General features: G+C 46.9%; 1 protein-coding gene across 1 annotated transcript; it reads left to right on the top strand.

Moving 5' to 3' along the window:
- The first annotated feature begins 7,467 nt into the window (after positions 1-7,467).
- On the top strand, positions 7,468-11,149 carry SIX6 (SIX homeobox 6). Its single transcript, XM_055287795.1, has 2 exons — positions 7,468-8,293; positions 9,410-11,149. The coding sequence occupies exons 1-2, from the start codon at positions 7,722-7,724 to the stop codon at positions 9,576-9,578; spliced, it is 741 nt and encodes a 246-aa protein (XP_055143770.1). The 5' UTR covers positions 7,468-7,721; the 3' UTR covers positions 9,579-11,149.
- The last annotated feature ends 4,486 nt before the right edge of the window (positions 11,150-15,635 follow it).

Raw genomic sequence — 15,635 nt, 5'->3', positions numbered from 1 at the left:
TAGACTAATTTATTGCAACAACAGTGGTCCACAGAATAGGAAGGCCTACTTCAAAATAACCTATTGCTTGGAAAGTTTTGAGAAACCTAAGGTGGGCATCAAAAGATTATGAGACCCAGGACAAGATGGAAAGTAGGACATCATTAAGACAATATGGCCTAATTGATATATTAAGTGGATAGTTGCCCACAAGAGGGGAACTAACACTTGTTGAGAATTTACTATGTGTCAGGCACTGTGCAAGGAACAGTCATTCATAATCTCATTTAATCCCTACAACTATCCCATAGGATAAGAATTACGCTATCAGATAAGGAAATGGGGGCCCAAAATCATGTGGTTATTGCAATGATTTAAACCTAAAATATTGGAAGTCCTTGCTCTACTGCTTTATCTGCTTCTATAAAGTTTAGTTTGAGAAGCATCACTGCCCTAAAATACCATTATAGTGACACTATTTCCCTCTTCTATGAAAACCACTCCCCATCCTCCCATCTATGTTCAGAAATTGAGTATTTTATCTTTATCTATCTCACAGTTTTAACAAGGCTTAGTCTAGTGAGGAGGTCCTCAGCAATGGGGAATAGGAAGGAGTCATGGAGTCAGAAGAAACACAAAAGAGAAAAGGGAACATAAATATGAATTATTACAACACAGAGAAATACAATCATTGGGAAATAAGAAATCTTTCAGAGACCACAAAAAGGATAAAAAGGTAAAGAAACAGAAAGGAGATGAGAGGGATAGAAAGAAAACAACTAAATGAAAGATAAAAACTAAATACTAAAATTCAAAAAAATCAGTTCAGCCCCCAATTTTAATAGCTGTAAAGACATATTATCTTACATTAATTTCACCAAAACCAAGGCATAACAGAGAAAGTAATAACAGATAAAACACTAAAACAGAAAAAAAGGTTAAAATGTCATAGTTTGAAAGATCTGAGAACAAAAATCTGCTGTTAAAGCAAACATGCACTCATTTCTCTGTCCCTTAATTTTTTCTAAACCTACTCCCACTGTCTGCCCGTATAATTCCCTGCCAGAGCTTTGCAGCTGGTCCCCACTGGGGCTTAAGCAGCCTCCTCTCTGTGTTTCCATTTAAAAATCTTTATTTCAATAGGTGGGCCTAGAGCATCTGCACTTCCAAAATTGCCACACAACTGATCCAAAATGATTGAAACAAAATTGGTTTCAAAAATTGCCCGTAGGCTGAAAAGAAGATGAAGGCTAACATTTCAGACCTAAAGAAACATTTATCACAATTCTGTGGTCTGTAATAGACTTCTGTAGTTGTAATAGAAATGTTGACAGCTTGTTAATTATAGAAATGCTTGTGAGCATCACTGTTATTCTTTTGGAAGACCTGACAAAAGAGTTCAGAGGTTTTTTTACTTAAACCAAGCTTTACAACACCTCAAATCCAATCTCTTTTCCTTAGAGGCTGCATTCAGTTCCATTTTTCCTGCCAATACACAGTGTGCTGACTCAGAGAAGGGTCTTCAGTAACACCAGACTCCACCAGTTTCCACCCCCGCTCAAAAAACAACAAAAATTCCAGAGACACATTTTTGATTCAAGGGTTTTTAGGGCTTGCAAGGGTTATACCACCTGACAAGACCCAGAAGTTTAAGTCTGTCTGAGGTCCTTGAACTAGAGTGCACCAAACTCTGAAAATCACAACAGCATGAAATAGTACTGGACCTTACACACGGCAGGCATTAACAACTATTTGTGTGTGATACAGAACTGCCCTCAAATTCAATTGGAATTAAATTATTTTCCTTGGGTAAAAAAAGTAAGGTATATAATGGATACAAGTTTGAGTCTGTTTTAAACCCATCTCTGCCATTAACTAACTGTGCAATATGGGTAATCATTTAACCTCTGTGGTCCTCATAGTTTATTCATTTATAAAATAGAGAGACACTGAACAATAACTTTCAACCATTGTTCTCTGTCCCACTAATTATTCAAAGAACATAGATCCTAACAAGATAGTAGCAACCCCACCATTCCCACAGATATTTACAAGCTTTATAAGTATTTGGTTATCCTAAGTATCATTTACAGTAAATTTTAAGAAAAAACACAATTACAGTAAGCTCTTAGGAACAGATTTTATTAGCATGGCCTAGACCCAAGATGAAATTGAAAGTGCCCTGAGTCCTTTGTAAATGCTTCAACTCCACAATAAACCAAATTTTAGCAGGTTTTGTATGTCTGTGCCTTGTTGATTATTTGGGGCAAGATCCTTTAGGTCAAGGTTTCTTAACAGCAGTGTTATTGACTTTGTTATTGTGGGGTCTGGGGGGGCCACTGTTCTGTTCATCGTAAGATGTTTAGCAGCATCTCTGTCCTGCACCCACTAGATGCCAACTGAGACTACCAAAACTGTCTCCAGATATTGACAAATGTCCCCTGGAAGTGGGGAAGCGGTGGGGGGGAAACAAAATTTCCCTCAGTTGAGAATTGCTGCTTTGAAGGGTAAGATGTCATGTGAGTGTATTTTTTTATAATGCAATATTTATCACTTTTTGCTAACTAGCTGGATCAACTCAAAGAATTTAAGGTATTTGTTGAAGGCTGATGCCTCTATTTGACTTTACAGTACTTAGAAGGAAATTGTGATTTACTACACACGTAATACAAACAGTTGATACTATGTATGACACATACAGTTTAATGTGAATAATATTTGGTGCATCCCAGAGGATATTAAACAAACATATTCTTTCACATCATTGAATTTTCAGTTTCTATGTGTATTTTAGAAGGATATTTCGATCTTAGATTTGAAAATTGTCAAAAATAACCTGCTGCTGGGAAAAAAGTATGTCCCAATAGAGAACCATGAATTAATCATTCTTTCAGTCATTCAATAAATGTTTCATTACTAATAATAAAAAGTGTTTTTAAGTGACAAGCTGGCTACATCTTTTAGCACTAATCTTTCAGACAAGAATCCACTGATATGTAGCTCTAAGCAAGTAATGCAGTAGTGTGGTTAGCCCTGTAAACATTTAGGCTTGTCCTAAAGAAGTAGACAGGAGAAAAATGAATTTAAGACCACAGTTTATATTACAAAGTGTATAATTTGTAATCTACTCTTTGGCTTAGATACAAATTTTTATCCAAGTGCCTAGGATCAACCACAAGCTAGAAGTCAAAACACAGTTGAACAGGCAGCCTAACATTTTTTCAGAAAACATTACTGCTAATAAATCATCACTGTGAAGTAGCACATTGTCCCAAATTTAAACTTATATAAATTTCCTCCACTTAACAATATAAACAATTTTGCATCACTTTAAAATGTCATTTAAAAATAGCTGATGAAGAATAATAACAAAATATACTAATTTCTTAAAATTAGGTCAATATTTTAATTGTAATACTTTTTTACCAATTAATTTAACACTAGGAAATCTACAAACATTGCTCAAATGGTGTTTGTTCTCAGAAATATACAATTAAAGAGGCTTCTCTGTTCTTTGTTACAAGGTGCACAATGGCAGGGGAGGAATGCGTGAAATAGAGCAATCTACCTTGGCAGTTTATTAGGATAGTTAGTAGTACTTTAAAAGTAGGATATTGAATTCATTCCAAAATCTGAAGGTCTGTACTACCAAATACATAAACAAACACACATCTATATTTATGCATATGATATACCCGAAAATCAGAATGCCAAATAAATAAATGTTTGGAAGTGTAAATTTTTAATAGTGTAATTTCAAAGTCTGAAAATGCCTTTTAAAACTTTCTAGATTATTTTTATACTTTTTTAGAAGTAGAGGTATAAAACTAAAAGTCAGTTGTCACTACCAACACTCGGCTTTGAGACACAGGAAAGGGAAACCAAGATCTCTTCCAAAGTCCAAATCAAACAAAAGACTAGGGACCTCATTGTCTTCCAGTCTGTGACTCTCAGATGCAGCACAAATGTCTTTATCAAGGAATTCAGATGGATTCAATTACTGCATTCTTAAAATATCTGATTATGTGAAATTGCGTGAGAAAAAAAACAAAAACAACATTTTTAAAAAGACATTTGACTTAGGAAAAGTCAAAGAAAAGTAAGATTGGAACCCAGAGGTAGGAAAGTATTGACTTCTAAGCACTGCTCTCCTCTGGCAAATGTGAGCTACCGGTCGGCAGGGTGTAACCAGGATTCCACCTGTCCTCTACTCTAGAGAGGAAAATCAGTAGGGGCAGAGCGAGGAGTGAGATCCCCATATGTGCAGAAGTCCCACACTGAACTCCGGGTATTTCCGGCATGAGCCTCAGAATTCCCTGGGGGCACTTTGCCGAAATCCAGCACGAAACAGTTAGCTACAGAACCTGCCCTTGGACATCATCTTCTACATGCTTTTTCCTCCATATTTGTCCCACAAAATGCAACCCTAGAGAAAGCTGAGTAGACGTCTATGGATTCCCGGCAAGACCCGAGCGTTTGTCCAAGACCTCATGTCCCAATCTACTAGCTGCAAACCACCGGTAGCAAGTTGCAAAACCACCCAGAGAGGCCCAAGGCCAAGGGCTGCCACTGTACTTTCTCGATTTCTCGGTCAAATGCAAAAGAAAAATGAAATGTGGGATAAGAAGTGAGGGGTTGCCTGGAGGGTTGGCACAAAACCTCAAAACTGGTAAAAGAAAAAAAAAATATATATATATATACCCTTCTGTAAAATTAAGAAAAGCCAGCCCGAAGACACAGCTTTCGTCTGGCAAACTTGGGAGAAGTACACCTTAAGGGTGGGGTGAGGGTCACCGCCTTCCCCAAAACGGGATTATTTCTAAGGAATCCCGTGAAGCTTCCCTCTTTCCCAGGGGGCTCGGCTCACATACTTCTTCCTGTTCGTCCCTTCACCTTGTGAAGCTGGTGAACAAGTAAGTGATTCCAAGGTGCCCTGGCGCAGTCTATTTCCTTTGGGTTAATAAAATTAAATCAAGTCCCTTGCGATGGCGAAGATGGATCTCCTGATAGTAGTCCCCGACCTCCAGGCGCTTCTCAGTCCGTTCCTGCCGAACGACCAGACAGTGCTCCTACTCTGCCACACGCAGCCCGCACCCTTCTGGCGGCTCCCGCGCGGCCAACTCAGACTCTCAGTTCCAGTTGCCCGCGAGCCTCAGACACGCAGAAGCTAAAGCGCCCTCATCTAATTATTTGCAGAACTATTATCCAAGAAATGGGCCATGGGATAAATATTCCCATTTCCTGGATGGGGCCCCTAGACTGTCCACTTGCTCACAAAGATTAAGGGTAAGAAACCAGCTCTCCCCGAATGTGCCGCTTCCAAACTGTCCAGCAAAAGGGCGAGGGGGACGTGTGGTCTCCTGGGGCATGGACAACCTCTCCCACCTCAGCAGCTAGGCGCTGGGATCGGGGTCGGCTCTCGGCTCGGCTCGCGGGCTGTAAGGTCTCCGCGGACCCCACCGCCTCTTCTGCGCGCTAAGGGTGAGCACCAAGCAATTTCGCGAGCAATAGCCGGCAGAGGAACCATCCCGAGAGGGAAAATAAACCTCTGCAAACTGGAGCAAGGGGGTGCTTTCCTTCCCTGGCCAGAAGCTCCAGGATCGCAGCCCTCCCGGGTCCGGCTTCATCCCTGCCCGGCCTCCAAGGCCCTCTTTTTCTGCACCGCGGATTCTCCTCCGCCTGCGTGTTCGGGCCCCTTGTATGCGATGTTTCTTTCTAAAAGTTGTCCTTCCGGCTGATTCGGAAGTCTCTCCAAAGGAAAGAAGGTTTATGCTTTGTCATTATCTTCATCGCCCTCTTTATTTTGCCCCTGCCCTGTCGTATTTCAAGAAAATGAACTCTTAGAAAAGAAAGCCTCTCCGTTGAGGCGGTTGGCAATCTCACAGAAATGTAAATGGTTTCAGGGCTTTTTTCTTCCCCTCTGCTATTTTTTTCGAGTGAAATGTGAAGATCTGTGAAAATAATATCAGGGTTTTCCGTCAGAACGAGCTTTGCCCTGCACTCAGGCGTGGCGTGATCTGACCCGACACCTCCAACCATCTGTGCTATCTATCTGCCTTCTGATTTACCAGATCTGTACAAGCCGCATACAAATTGTACTTGATACTAAAGAAAAGACAGTCGGGTCCAGTCCAATTCGGCGGTGAACATTCTCATCTGATTTCTATCTAGGGATGGACCTCCCCAAAACGGTTTTCCTGGCGTTTTTGTTATTCAGCCCCCTACCAGTTATTTTCTTCAAACTAAACAAACCCCTACCACAGGCCCAGATGAGATCATGGTTTCTTTGACCCAGGCCTCAGAAAATGGTATGATGTGGACTGCCAATTGGGAATCAATAAAAGTTGCCAATTCACTCTACTAGCCCAAAGTCAGAGCCACCAAGCCACTCCTTCCTCACTACAGGAGGGGTCAATGCTTAGCGGCTTAGGAAGTGCTTTCTAGGCCCCCGCATTGTCGTGGATGCCCTTCTGTATTGTATTTTTACTGAATTGCTTTTGAGCTAAAAAGCCAGGGTTAGAGTTGTTATCCCCAGCTCAAGAGGTATAAGTTCTAACACAAGGTAGGGGCAAAATAAGCCTGCAAGGAAAGGAGTTAAGTCGATATTTTTAAAAAGATCTCGGAAATAAGCTTTTAAGTTGCTGTCCTGACCTACCAATGACTTCTCGGCTCTAGATGTGGCTATACTGCACATTTGTTCAAGTCCATTAAACTGGGGGAGGGGGAGAAAGTATATTTCTCCCCCCTTATGTGGAGGTCCCTACAGCCCACCCTTCTTTTCTTAAAGTGTCTGACTTCGTGGTCTGCATCTGCGTTATCAGACGTGAACATGTCCTCGTTCGCATTTAAAATTATTTTAGTGGGCTTTGAAGGGAGTAAGGCTAGAGTTCAAACTGACCTCTTCTACAGATCCCTGGTCCTGTTCCTGCTGCTCCAGATTTGCTTCCTACTCAGCTGCTTTGGCAACTCGAAAGGGGAAGAAGGAGGCATGCAGAGATGGGTACTTGGGAAAAAATGAGAAGATCGTTTCCCCCCACCGGCTTCCTGCTCCCACCGCAAGGTTTGCTGTTTCGTTACAATTAAACTTGCGAATTCTCGGAGCATTTCAGTTTGGCCCAGTCCTCTTTGTCCTCTGGAGACCTCTCGACCGAGACAACGCATCGCCCCAAAGTGAATTCCTGAATTCCTGTAGCATCACTGCCTCTTTGGTGGGAAAAAGGGAGGGAGGGGTAGAGTGGAGTGGGGGAGGGAGGAGTAGTGAACGCTGCCGCACTCGCCTCTCTTTTTCTCCCAGGCACTCACATGTCTTTTCAACCTCCAGGTTCTGCAAAATACTGAGGAAAAGTCCAGGGGCTAACGGCGGGCGCTGTCGAGCATGGGGAGGTGCTGAAATAGTCCTGGCGTGCTGGTCCAAGCTTTGATTGGCAGAGCCAGCCGGTGACTGACAGGGGGTCTCCATGGCTCCCGCGCCGCCAATCCGCCCACCCCAATAGCGGAGCCAGCTCCCCTGCCTGCGTGCCTGAGCCGAGCCGAGCCCGAACCCCAAGCCGCGGAGCCAGCACCTTCTCCAGTCGGGGTCGCCCGCTCCCGGTCGTTGCGCCACCGCCGCCACCCGGTAGTGTGTCCCCGCTGCCCCAATCCGCCTCATCAGCAAGAGCCTGGCACACTCAGCCAGGCCCGCGGGCATCTGCTGCGTGTCCCGCTCCGGGCTTAGTGCCCTCGCCGCCGCCGGCACTGCCTCGATGTTCCAGCTGCCCATCTTGAATTTTAGCCCCCAGCAAGTGGCCGGGGTATGCGAGACCCTGGAAGAGAGCGGCGATGTGGAGCGCCTGGGTCGCTTCCTCTGGTCGCTGCCCGTGGCCCCTGCGGCCTGCGAGGCCCTCAACAAGAATGAGTCGGTGCTGCGCGCACGAGCCATCGTGGCCTTTCACGGTGGCAACTACCGCGAGCTCTATCATATCCTGGAAAACCACAAGTTCACCAAGGAGTCGCATGCCAAGCTGCAAGCGCTATGGCTTGAAGCACACTACCAGGAGGCTGAGAAGCTGCGTGGAAGGCCCCTGGGACCGGTGGACAAGTACCGAGTAAGGAAGAAGTTCCCGCTGCCGCGCACCATTTGGGACGGCGAACAGAAGACACACTGCTTCAAGGAGCGCACGCGGCACCTGCTACGCGAGTGGTACCTGCAGGATCCATACCCTAACCCCAGCAAAAAGCGCGAGCTCGCCCAGGCAACCGGACTGACCCCCACGCAGGTGGGCAACTGGTTCAAAAACCGCCGACAAAGGGACCGAGCGGCTGCAGCCAAGAACAGGTCGGTACCTAGAGGCCTCCGCGCTTTGCGTGCACCGGGGAGGAGGCGGGTGGAGGCACCTCTGGCGCCCTTACCCAGTCCCTGGAGACTCCAATTCAGCAGGAGTTGGGAGCGCGGTCTGTCTCGGGTTAAGAGCCCACTGCGTTCTGGGCGCCTGGCCGGGAGTTCCCTTGCCGGCTCTGCTTCCCCACCCGCTGGTTCCCCACGCCTGCGGGCAGCTGCAGCAGCTGGTCCCGGTCACCAAACCAAGGCTTCACTGGGACGGAGAGGGGAAGAGAAATAAAAAATTAAAATCCTACAAACAATTAGGGACCCCAAGACCCAAAGCTAATTCTTGTCAGCCTGGGCACAGGCTCTTACTGTTAATCGAAGCCTGGCTTATTAGCAATGTGTCGGTTTCATGTTAATTATTATTTTCGAAGCCCAGGTATATCCCTCCCTAATGCTTTGAAAACAGTTTTCAATGGAGTTTTGAGAAATGGGAAGTCGAGTTTTCCTCTTCCCATGCGCTGCCTGCCACTCTTGTCTCACAACAGCAAACTAGTCGGTGGGCCGAGGCTTTTCGTTTCCCGGAGTGTGGATCTCGATTAGCCAAACATTTTGCGGAAGAGCCCGGCCTCATCCCCCAGGCCCAAATGCTCCTTACAAATCCTTTTTGCCTTTAGGTTGGGCCGACCCGATCTAACGCGATCGCGGGAGCACTTGCTCAGGCGTAAGCCCCAGGCAGATGCACCATTAGAAATGGTATCCCATGTCCCTGGGACCGATCTGTCCTTGTCACCCAGGCTTCGTTTATTTCCTGACAGTCCTGTAAATCTCCCAAAAGTGCACAACAAACGGGGAGGACACTGCAAGCCCGGTATATAAAAGACCTGGGAGCTGGGGCGCTGAGAAAGGGCGCGAATGATGGTGGGGCACAACAGTAGGGACCCGCGGAGGGGCGGCCGCGGACTCCTGCCCGACCTCTGTCGCTTTGCCGGGTAATCCTCGCCTTAACTGCTCGGGTCTTCGGAAGAGCCTTTAGCCGCCGGGCTGGAGGGACGCAGGAGGTGGTGGGAGCGGGCGACGGGCGGCTGTGTTACGAGCTGTGACCCGTGTTCCCTTTCTTCCCCGTAGACTCCAGCAGCAGGTCCTGTCACAGGGTTCCGGGCGGGCACTACGGTCGGAGGGCGACGGCACGCCAGAGGTGCTGGGCGTCGCCGCCAGCCCGGCCGCCAGTCTATCCAGCAAGGCGGCCACTTCAGCCATCTCCATCACGTCCAGCGACAGCGAGTGCGACATCTGAGTTGACCATCCAGGATGCTCAAAAGCAGATTCCAGTGTAAAAACGAGAAAAACAAAATGAAAGAGGGAAAGAAGATGAGAGACCTGCAAATCGAGCGCCAGAGAAGCCAGGTGACCAGGGACCCGCGGGCTCGGGTTGCCGTTTCCCGCCCCACCTCGCGGCCGGCCTGGCTCCACTGGCGCCCTTTGGCCGCGACCACGGGAACCCGCGGTGAGGCCTGACCCAGCACCACGTTCTTCTTGCTTTGCTTTTTCCTAAGGATTTTGCTGCAAAGTCGCCTTCGGAACCCGAACTGCAAGCTGAGCGCCTGCCCAGATTCACCCATGGGTATTTCACGTCGAAAGGACGCTGTTATATATGTATAACTTTTGCTTTAAAGTTTTTTTTTTAACAAAACATATATATGCTGTTTATTTACTTATTTAAGAGACCGCCATGGTAGGTTTCTCTGTAGCTTGGGGAACTTGCTGTTTCTAAACATGCAGGCTGGTGGTGATGGGTTCTGTGTGGAGAAGCCAAACAATAAAACAACCTAGTGGGCAACCTTCTTAATTAAGAGAGCTGCTCTCAGATTCCTTTTTTTATTATTATTATTAAGATCATTCCCTTCACCAGGCATGCAGGGACCCTTGTGCAAATGGTCTCCGGAAGGTCTTATCTATATATCTTTTGCCTTCTTTGGTGCTCCCTGGTATATGTTTTAAACAACCTACGGTAGGTCTATAACCACCTACCACGTCAAATTACATGTATGTGCATATACGTATGCACCTATACAAACATATGTATGTATGCATACACGTGACATATTTAAGGCTAGAAATTGGCAACATGTGAGCGTCCTCTCTAAGGCAAGTCCCCGCGTCCCCAGCACAGGTAATCATGGCTTGTCCACTTGTCACTCGTTTACATGAAGTGCCAACAGCTTTCAGCAGCAATTTAGGAAGCCAAACTCTGGGACTCAATAAGTGAGTCCTATCCTAAAAATGCAAAACTATCCTGACTCAGGCTCTGCAGCAAGAAAGGCTATCTCCTTCGAGGCCCCCTCCAATACAAAAGCAGCAGGCACCCATGATCATGCTAGCATGAGCATATACTGCATTTAGGATTGAGATATTGTTAAAATAAGACAAAAGATGATAGAAGAGGTTGTAAATAATTAGACTAACATCTTCTTGCTGCAGATTTGGGTTTTAATCAAATGAATGATTTTTAATAAGAGGGATACTGAGATGGGGGAAAGGATGTAATCATGTCACATACTGAGGGTAAAACAAGGCTGTAGAAATAACTGGCATTTTAAAAACCTAATCTCCGAATTAAGCATAGAACAAGTCATCAAGGGCCTCATTGTCCTGGTAATGGCCTTGATTAAAATATAAAACATTTTTAGCATTTAATTTTTCCTCGTGCACATGCATGTGTGCACCTACACATGAACAAATGCATGCATATACAATGCAAAAACATCTACTATCTTTGCACTAAGAAAATAAATGCTAGCCAGAGTATCTAATTTTGTTCCTAGTGAAACACATTGCATATTATAAAATTTGACATTGATCTTTAAATCACTTGAGCTGACTTCCCTCTTTACTGTCCCCATCCCCCAATTACAGCCTTTTCCATTTGCCTTTCTGTCCTCAGAAGATGTTTTTTGGAACAGAAGCCTGCTAACTTCTTTAGACAGAAGTGCCAAAGTGCAAACCAAACAAAAATAAGTGAAGTCATGGAAGACAAAAAGCAGCCAAATGGCAAGACAGACAATGGACGCCCAGGACAGAGTAAGGGTTGATTTTTGGTTTCTAAATCGCTTGAATACATTTGGCTCATTTGGGCTTTATAAATGTTGTCCTTGTGTATGGTGGCCCTTATCCAGAGAATTCTTGAAAATCAAAACTCTCTTGCACAAGAGCTTTACATGGAAGCAGTGGGTAAGTTTTCGTGATAAAACTGGTGTTCTTTCCAAAAGCAAGCAAAACCCCTCCTGTGGGTCCTGAAAGGCTCCCATGGTAGAGCTTCCTCAATACTTAATTTTGTTTCCTAGAGCCCCAGGTAGTTCCTAGAATGCCAACAAGGGGCCGGCGAGCACTAGAGTGAGGCCAGGAGGGGACTCACTTTCAAGGTTATGCAAGTGCAGCAAGTGCAAGGCAGCTGAGATTGAGTGCCTCCTTAAATTTTGCACTCTAAGTGCCTCCCTTGCCTCATCCTAGTCCTTAATCTGCCAAGGAGTAGCCACGGATATCCACTCTTGTTCCCCAGCCCCACCCCACCCTAGCTATGGGGCTGTCCAGAACCAGTGTTTGGAGAAGTTTGTTGGCAAATTTTCTCTTAAGTTTATGCTTCTAGGTCCGAGAGGGACGGGAAAGAACTAATTAGTGGAATAATGTAAAAGAATTTGAGATTCTAAAAATCCCACTCCACCCACCCCTTCAAATGATACCTAAAAGCAGAAGAAAATGTCCATTCTGCAGTGTCAAGAAAATAGGGTAACTAAGAAACTAAGCTTTCTCTTTACAAAATAATTTTTAAGTGACAGTTTATTGCTTGGACAAAATGAGAAGACCAAACAGTGACGGAGCATTTTTAATTCCTGCTTTGACAAAAGCCTTTAAACTACAGCTACCATTTACTTAAATTAACAAGCTGCCTACATTTTAAAGCAGCTATTCTGTTTCAACAATCTGGAGATTTATTTATCTAATTTCACTTTAAAATGTTAAGGGGGTGACACATTACTTGTAAGATTTTTTAAATGTTCATCTGAAATGTGATGGCACCTAATTGCCTCTGTGAATAACCAATTCTTTGGTGACCACATGTTGAAAATTAGTCCAGATCTTCACAGAGATTTATTTTATTTTAATCTTTCCAATCTTCCCAAGGACATTTAAAGGGTTTCTTTTGAAGACTTTTTCCATATCAGCTTCATTCTTGTCTTTAGGGTTTTGGGGGGAAAAAAATCCAGGTAGTGGCAAGGCTGAAGGTTTCTGAATTTGGCAAAAGCTGTATATAATGGGTTTCCTTCCTTTCTTTTCCTGCAATTCTTCTGTCACAATTTCCCAAAAAGCAGCTACTCCAGCAGAGTGGAAAGAGCATTTTTATATTAAGTATTTCAATGGACCTGACCAATGTGAAGATTTTACCCCAAGCCCCAGGTCAGGCTCTTTTCCGGCTTGTAAACATTTCAACCACACTCCAGTTTCACCAAAAAAAACGACGGCCCCTGCTCCCCAAATGCCGCAGTTCCTCTGGCCTCCACTTTAATGACCCACTCCGCTTCCACCCGTCACTCCTCCCTTTCCCTTCGCCAGTTTGTTTATAAAAAATCTGGGAGGGAGGGGAGAAGAGGATGGGGGTGGGGAGGGCTTGCTCTTTGTTTACATTAAACAAATGACAGGCAAAGAGCTCAAGCAAAGTCTTCCTTGACCTCGTTCCCTCTCCCTAATTTTAACAAAAAGGAAAAAAATATTGTATCCAAAGAGAATGTGAATGGGGCGGGAGGAGAGGAGAAGCAGCTTTTCGCTCTATTCAGCGGGGACGCGGGAGCGCGGACGATTTCCGCTCCTTTTGTGAGGCGGGGCCCGGGGGCGGCCGTGAATGGGGGGTCTGTGGAGCGGCCGGCGGGGCTGTCAGGCGGCTCTGCGTAATCAGGGCTAATGACGGCGGCCGGGCGCTCGGCGGGACAATGCGCGGGGCCGCGGGGTTTTGTCGGCCTGAATGGCTAATAGGTTTGCCTGTGAGCTGCGAGGGGGCGGTGTCGGGGAGGAGGCGGCGGCGAGGGGAGAAGGGGTCATTGTCCGCGCGCTGGCCCAGGCGCCGAGGCGTGTCCCTGCCTGCGCCGCGCGGCCACCCCCGTGCCCGGCGCCGCCGACGGGAAGGCAGCGGCGGAGAGGCCCCCTGGAGGCCTGCTGGGAAATGGCGGCTGAAGCGGCGGGCGCGTGGGTCCCCTCGGGGAGGCTCCCCAAGCCACGGTCCGCTCCCAAAGAGAAGCCCACACTGGGCCCACAGTACCCGGGAAGGTGAGTCCTTCTTCGGGGGCCCAGATCTCCTTACGGAGACCACAGAGTCGCGATCTGGGCCCCCGAGGAAGGAGAGGCCCTCCTTTTCGCGCACCCACCTTTTCCATCCAGCGCCCCGCGAACTCGCGGACGTGTAGGCCTCGAGCCACTCCTACTGTTGGGCTGCCTGACTCAGCGGCTCGAGGAGAGAAACCTCTCAAAACCGGGGGACCGAAACGGGGTTCAATTTAAACCTAGGTGGGAGAATGAGCCCACAAGCGCGCGCCCCTGCAGCTGCAGAGGCGCGCGCCCGCCCACCCTCGGGCGCTTGAAGTCGCAGCGGTTGCAGAGCCTCGAGCCCGGGGATGCGGCGCGCGCCGCGGTCTGGGCCTCCGCGAGTGGCTGCCGCGCGCATCGGGCCTGGGCCTACGTGTGTCTGGCCTGGGCCTGCCGGTGCAACAGCAGTTGTCGCCACCGGTCCTAGGCCGCGCCGAGCGAGTCGCCGAGAGGGGCGGGAAGAGGGGAGAGGTCCGAGACCAGGGAGCGGGACCTAAAGGGCGCTTTCGGCGCCCGACAAGTCCGCCGGGGTCAGCCGTCGAGGCAAGGAGAGGCAGCGGGGTGCTTCGAGGACCGCATGTTCGCGATAGCACATTTGAGCCCTGGCAGGCAACCTGGGCCCCCTTGTTTCGGAAACCTTGCGGGGTTTCCAAGCAAGGATTACAATGGGAAACCTTATTTCCCACTGTAAGCTCTTACAAATCTCCTCTGGCTAGATCTTTCCTTGCAGCTCTCTTTGCTAGGATTTATATTCCCAAACTTCAGAAGTGCCCTACCGCGAGGGAACGAACTGGTTTTCTTCCCGTTTTCACCTCCTTGTCTGGAGACAAAGGGGTGTGAGGGCTATCCCAGAGCTGAACAAGCAGTTTCACGCCTCCCTGCCCGCTCATGCTGTTTCCGCTTGCCGTGTGGTTTGCTCTGCCTGGAACGCCGCCCCCTACCTCGACTGCTACCCTGTCAATCCACAAAGCCTACCCCACCTCCACTAAGTTTTCCGTGAGCCAGTGAGCTCCACACAGATAATGTGCCACCACCTGTTTTAATGCTCCCACCACACCTTATGTAAACGTCTGTTTTAGCGCTTCTAACACTTTTGCTCATTTATTTGTCTGTTTGACTTCCCCCTTCAGCCCTTGCTAGAATGTAAGCTCTTTATTTAAGGGCAAGGACCAACTCTTACCCATCTTTGTATTCCCAGCACCTAGCCCAAGTAGTAGGTGCTCAATAAATATTTTAAAGCTGAATGAATTCATGCATCTTCCTTGAAACCTGTCTGCTCTTACATTAGTGGGGGACCTCTGCTAGCTCGGGAATCATTTGAAGAGAAGAGATGACTTATATTGGCTGGACCCAAAGTTCACTGCAATCCTCCCAGCTCAGTAAGTTACTGGCTGTTACCTACTTGTCGGGTTCTCTGGGATGATTCCATAGAGTGCTGTCTCCCTGTAGGCATGTGGTTTTTTTAGGAGTCTGTGACTTTGGGTTCATACCATGAAAATTGTCTTCTCACACAACACATTTTCCCAAAAAGGTAAGAGTAATCCTCTTGGATTTTGAAAATTCTAGGTATTACACTCTCTGAACCCCACAACATAGAATTTTTTTTCTGCTTCCAAGATAACTGCTATGGTTTAATGTTCATATCCCTCCAAAATTCATGTTGAAACTTAATCCCCAATGCAGTAGTATTAAGAAGTGGGACCTTTAGGAGGTGATTCACTGCCCCATGAATGGAATTAGGGCTTTTATAAAAGGGCTTGAGGGAGTCTATTATTCCCTTTTTGCCTTTCTGTCCTTCTGCCACGTGAAGGTGCAGGAAAAAGACACCATCTTAGAAGCAGAGAGAACCAGCCCTTACCAGACACAGAACCTAATCCGGCTTTGATCTTGCACTTCCCGGCCTCCAGAACTGTGAGAAATGTATAAATTACCCAGTCCAAAGTATTTCCGTTATAGCAGCAGGAATGGACTAAGACAACAACCCTTTCCTTTCTCTTCC

The sequence above is a fragment of the Symphalangus syndactylus genome, chromosome 8 (assembly GCF_028878055.3).
Source record: "Symphalangus syndactylus isolate Jambi chromosome 8, NHGRI_mSymSyn1-v2.1_pri, whole genome shotgun sequence".
Lineage (NCBI taxonomy): Eukaryota > Metazoa > Chordata > Mammalia > Primates > Hylobatidae > Symphalangus > Symphalangus syndactylus.
This window is presented reverse-complemented; position numbering and strand designations above follow the sequence as displayed.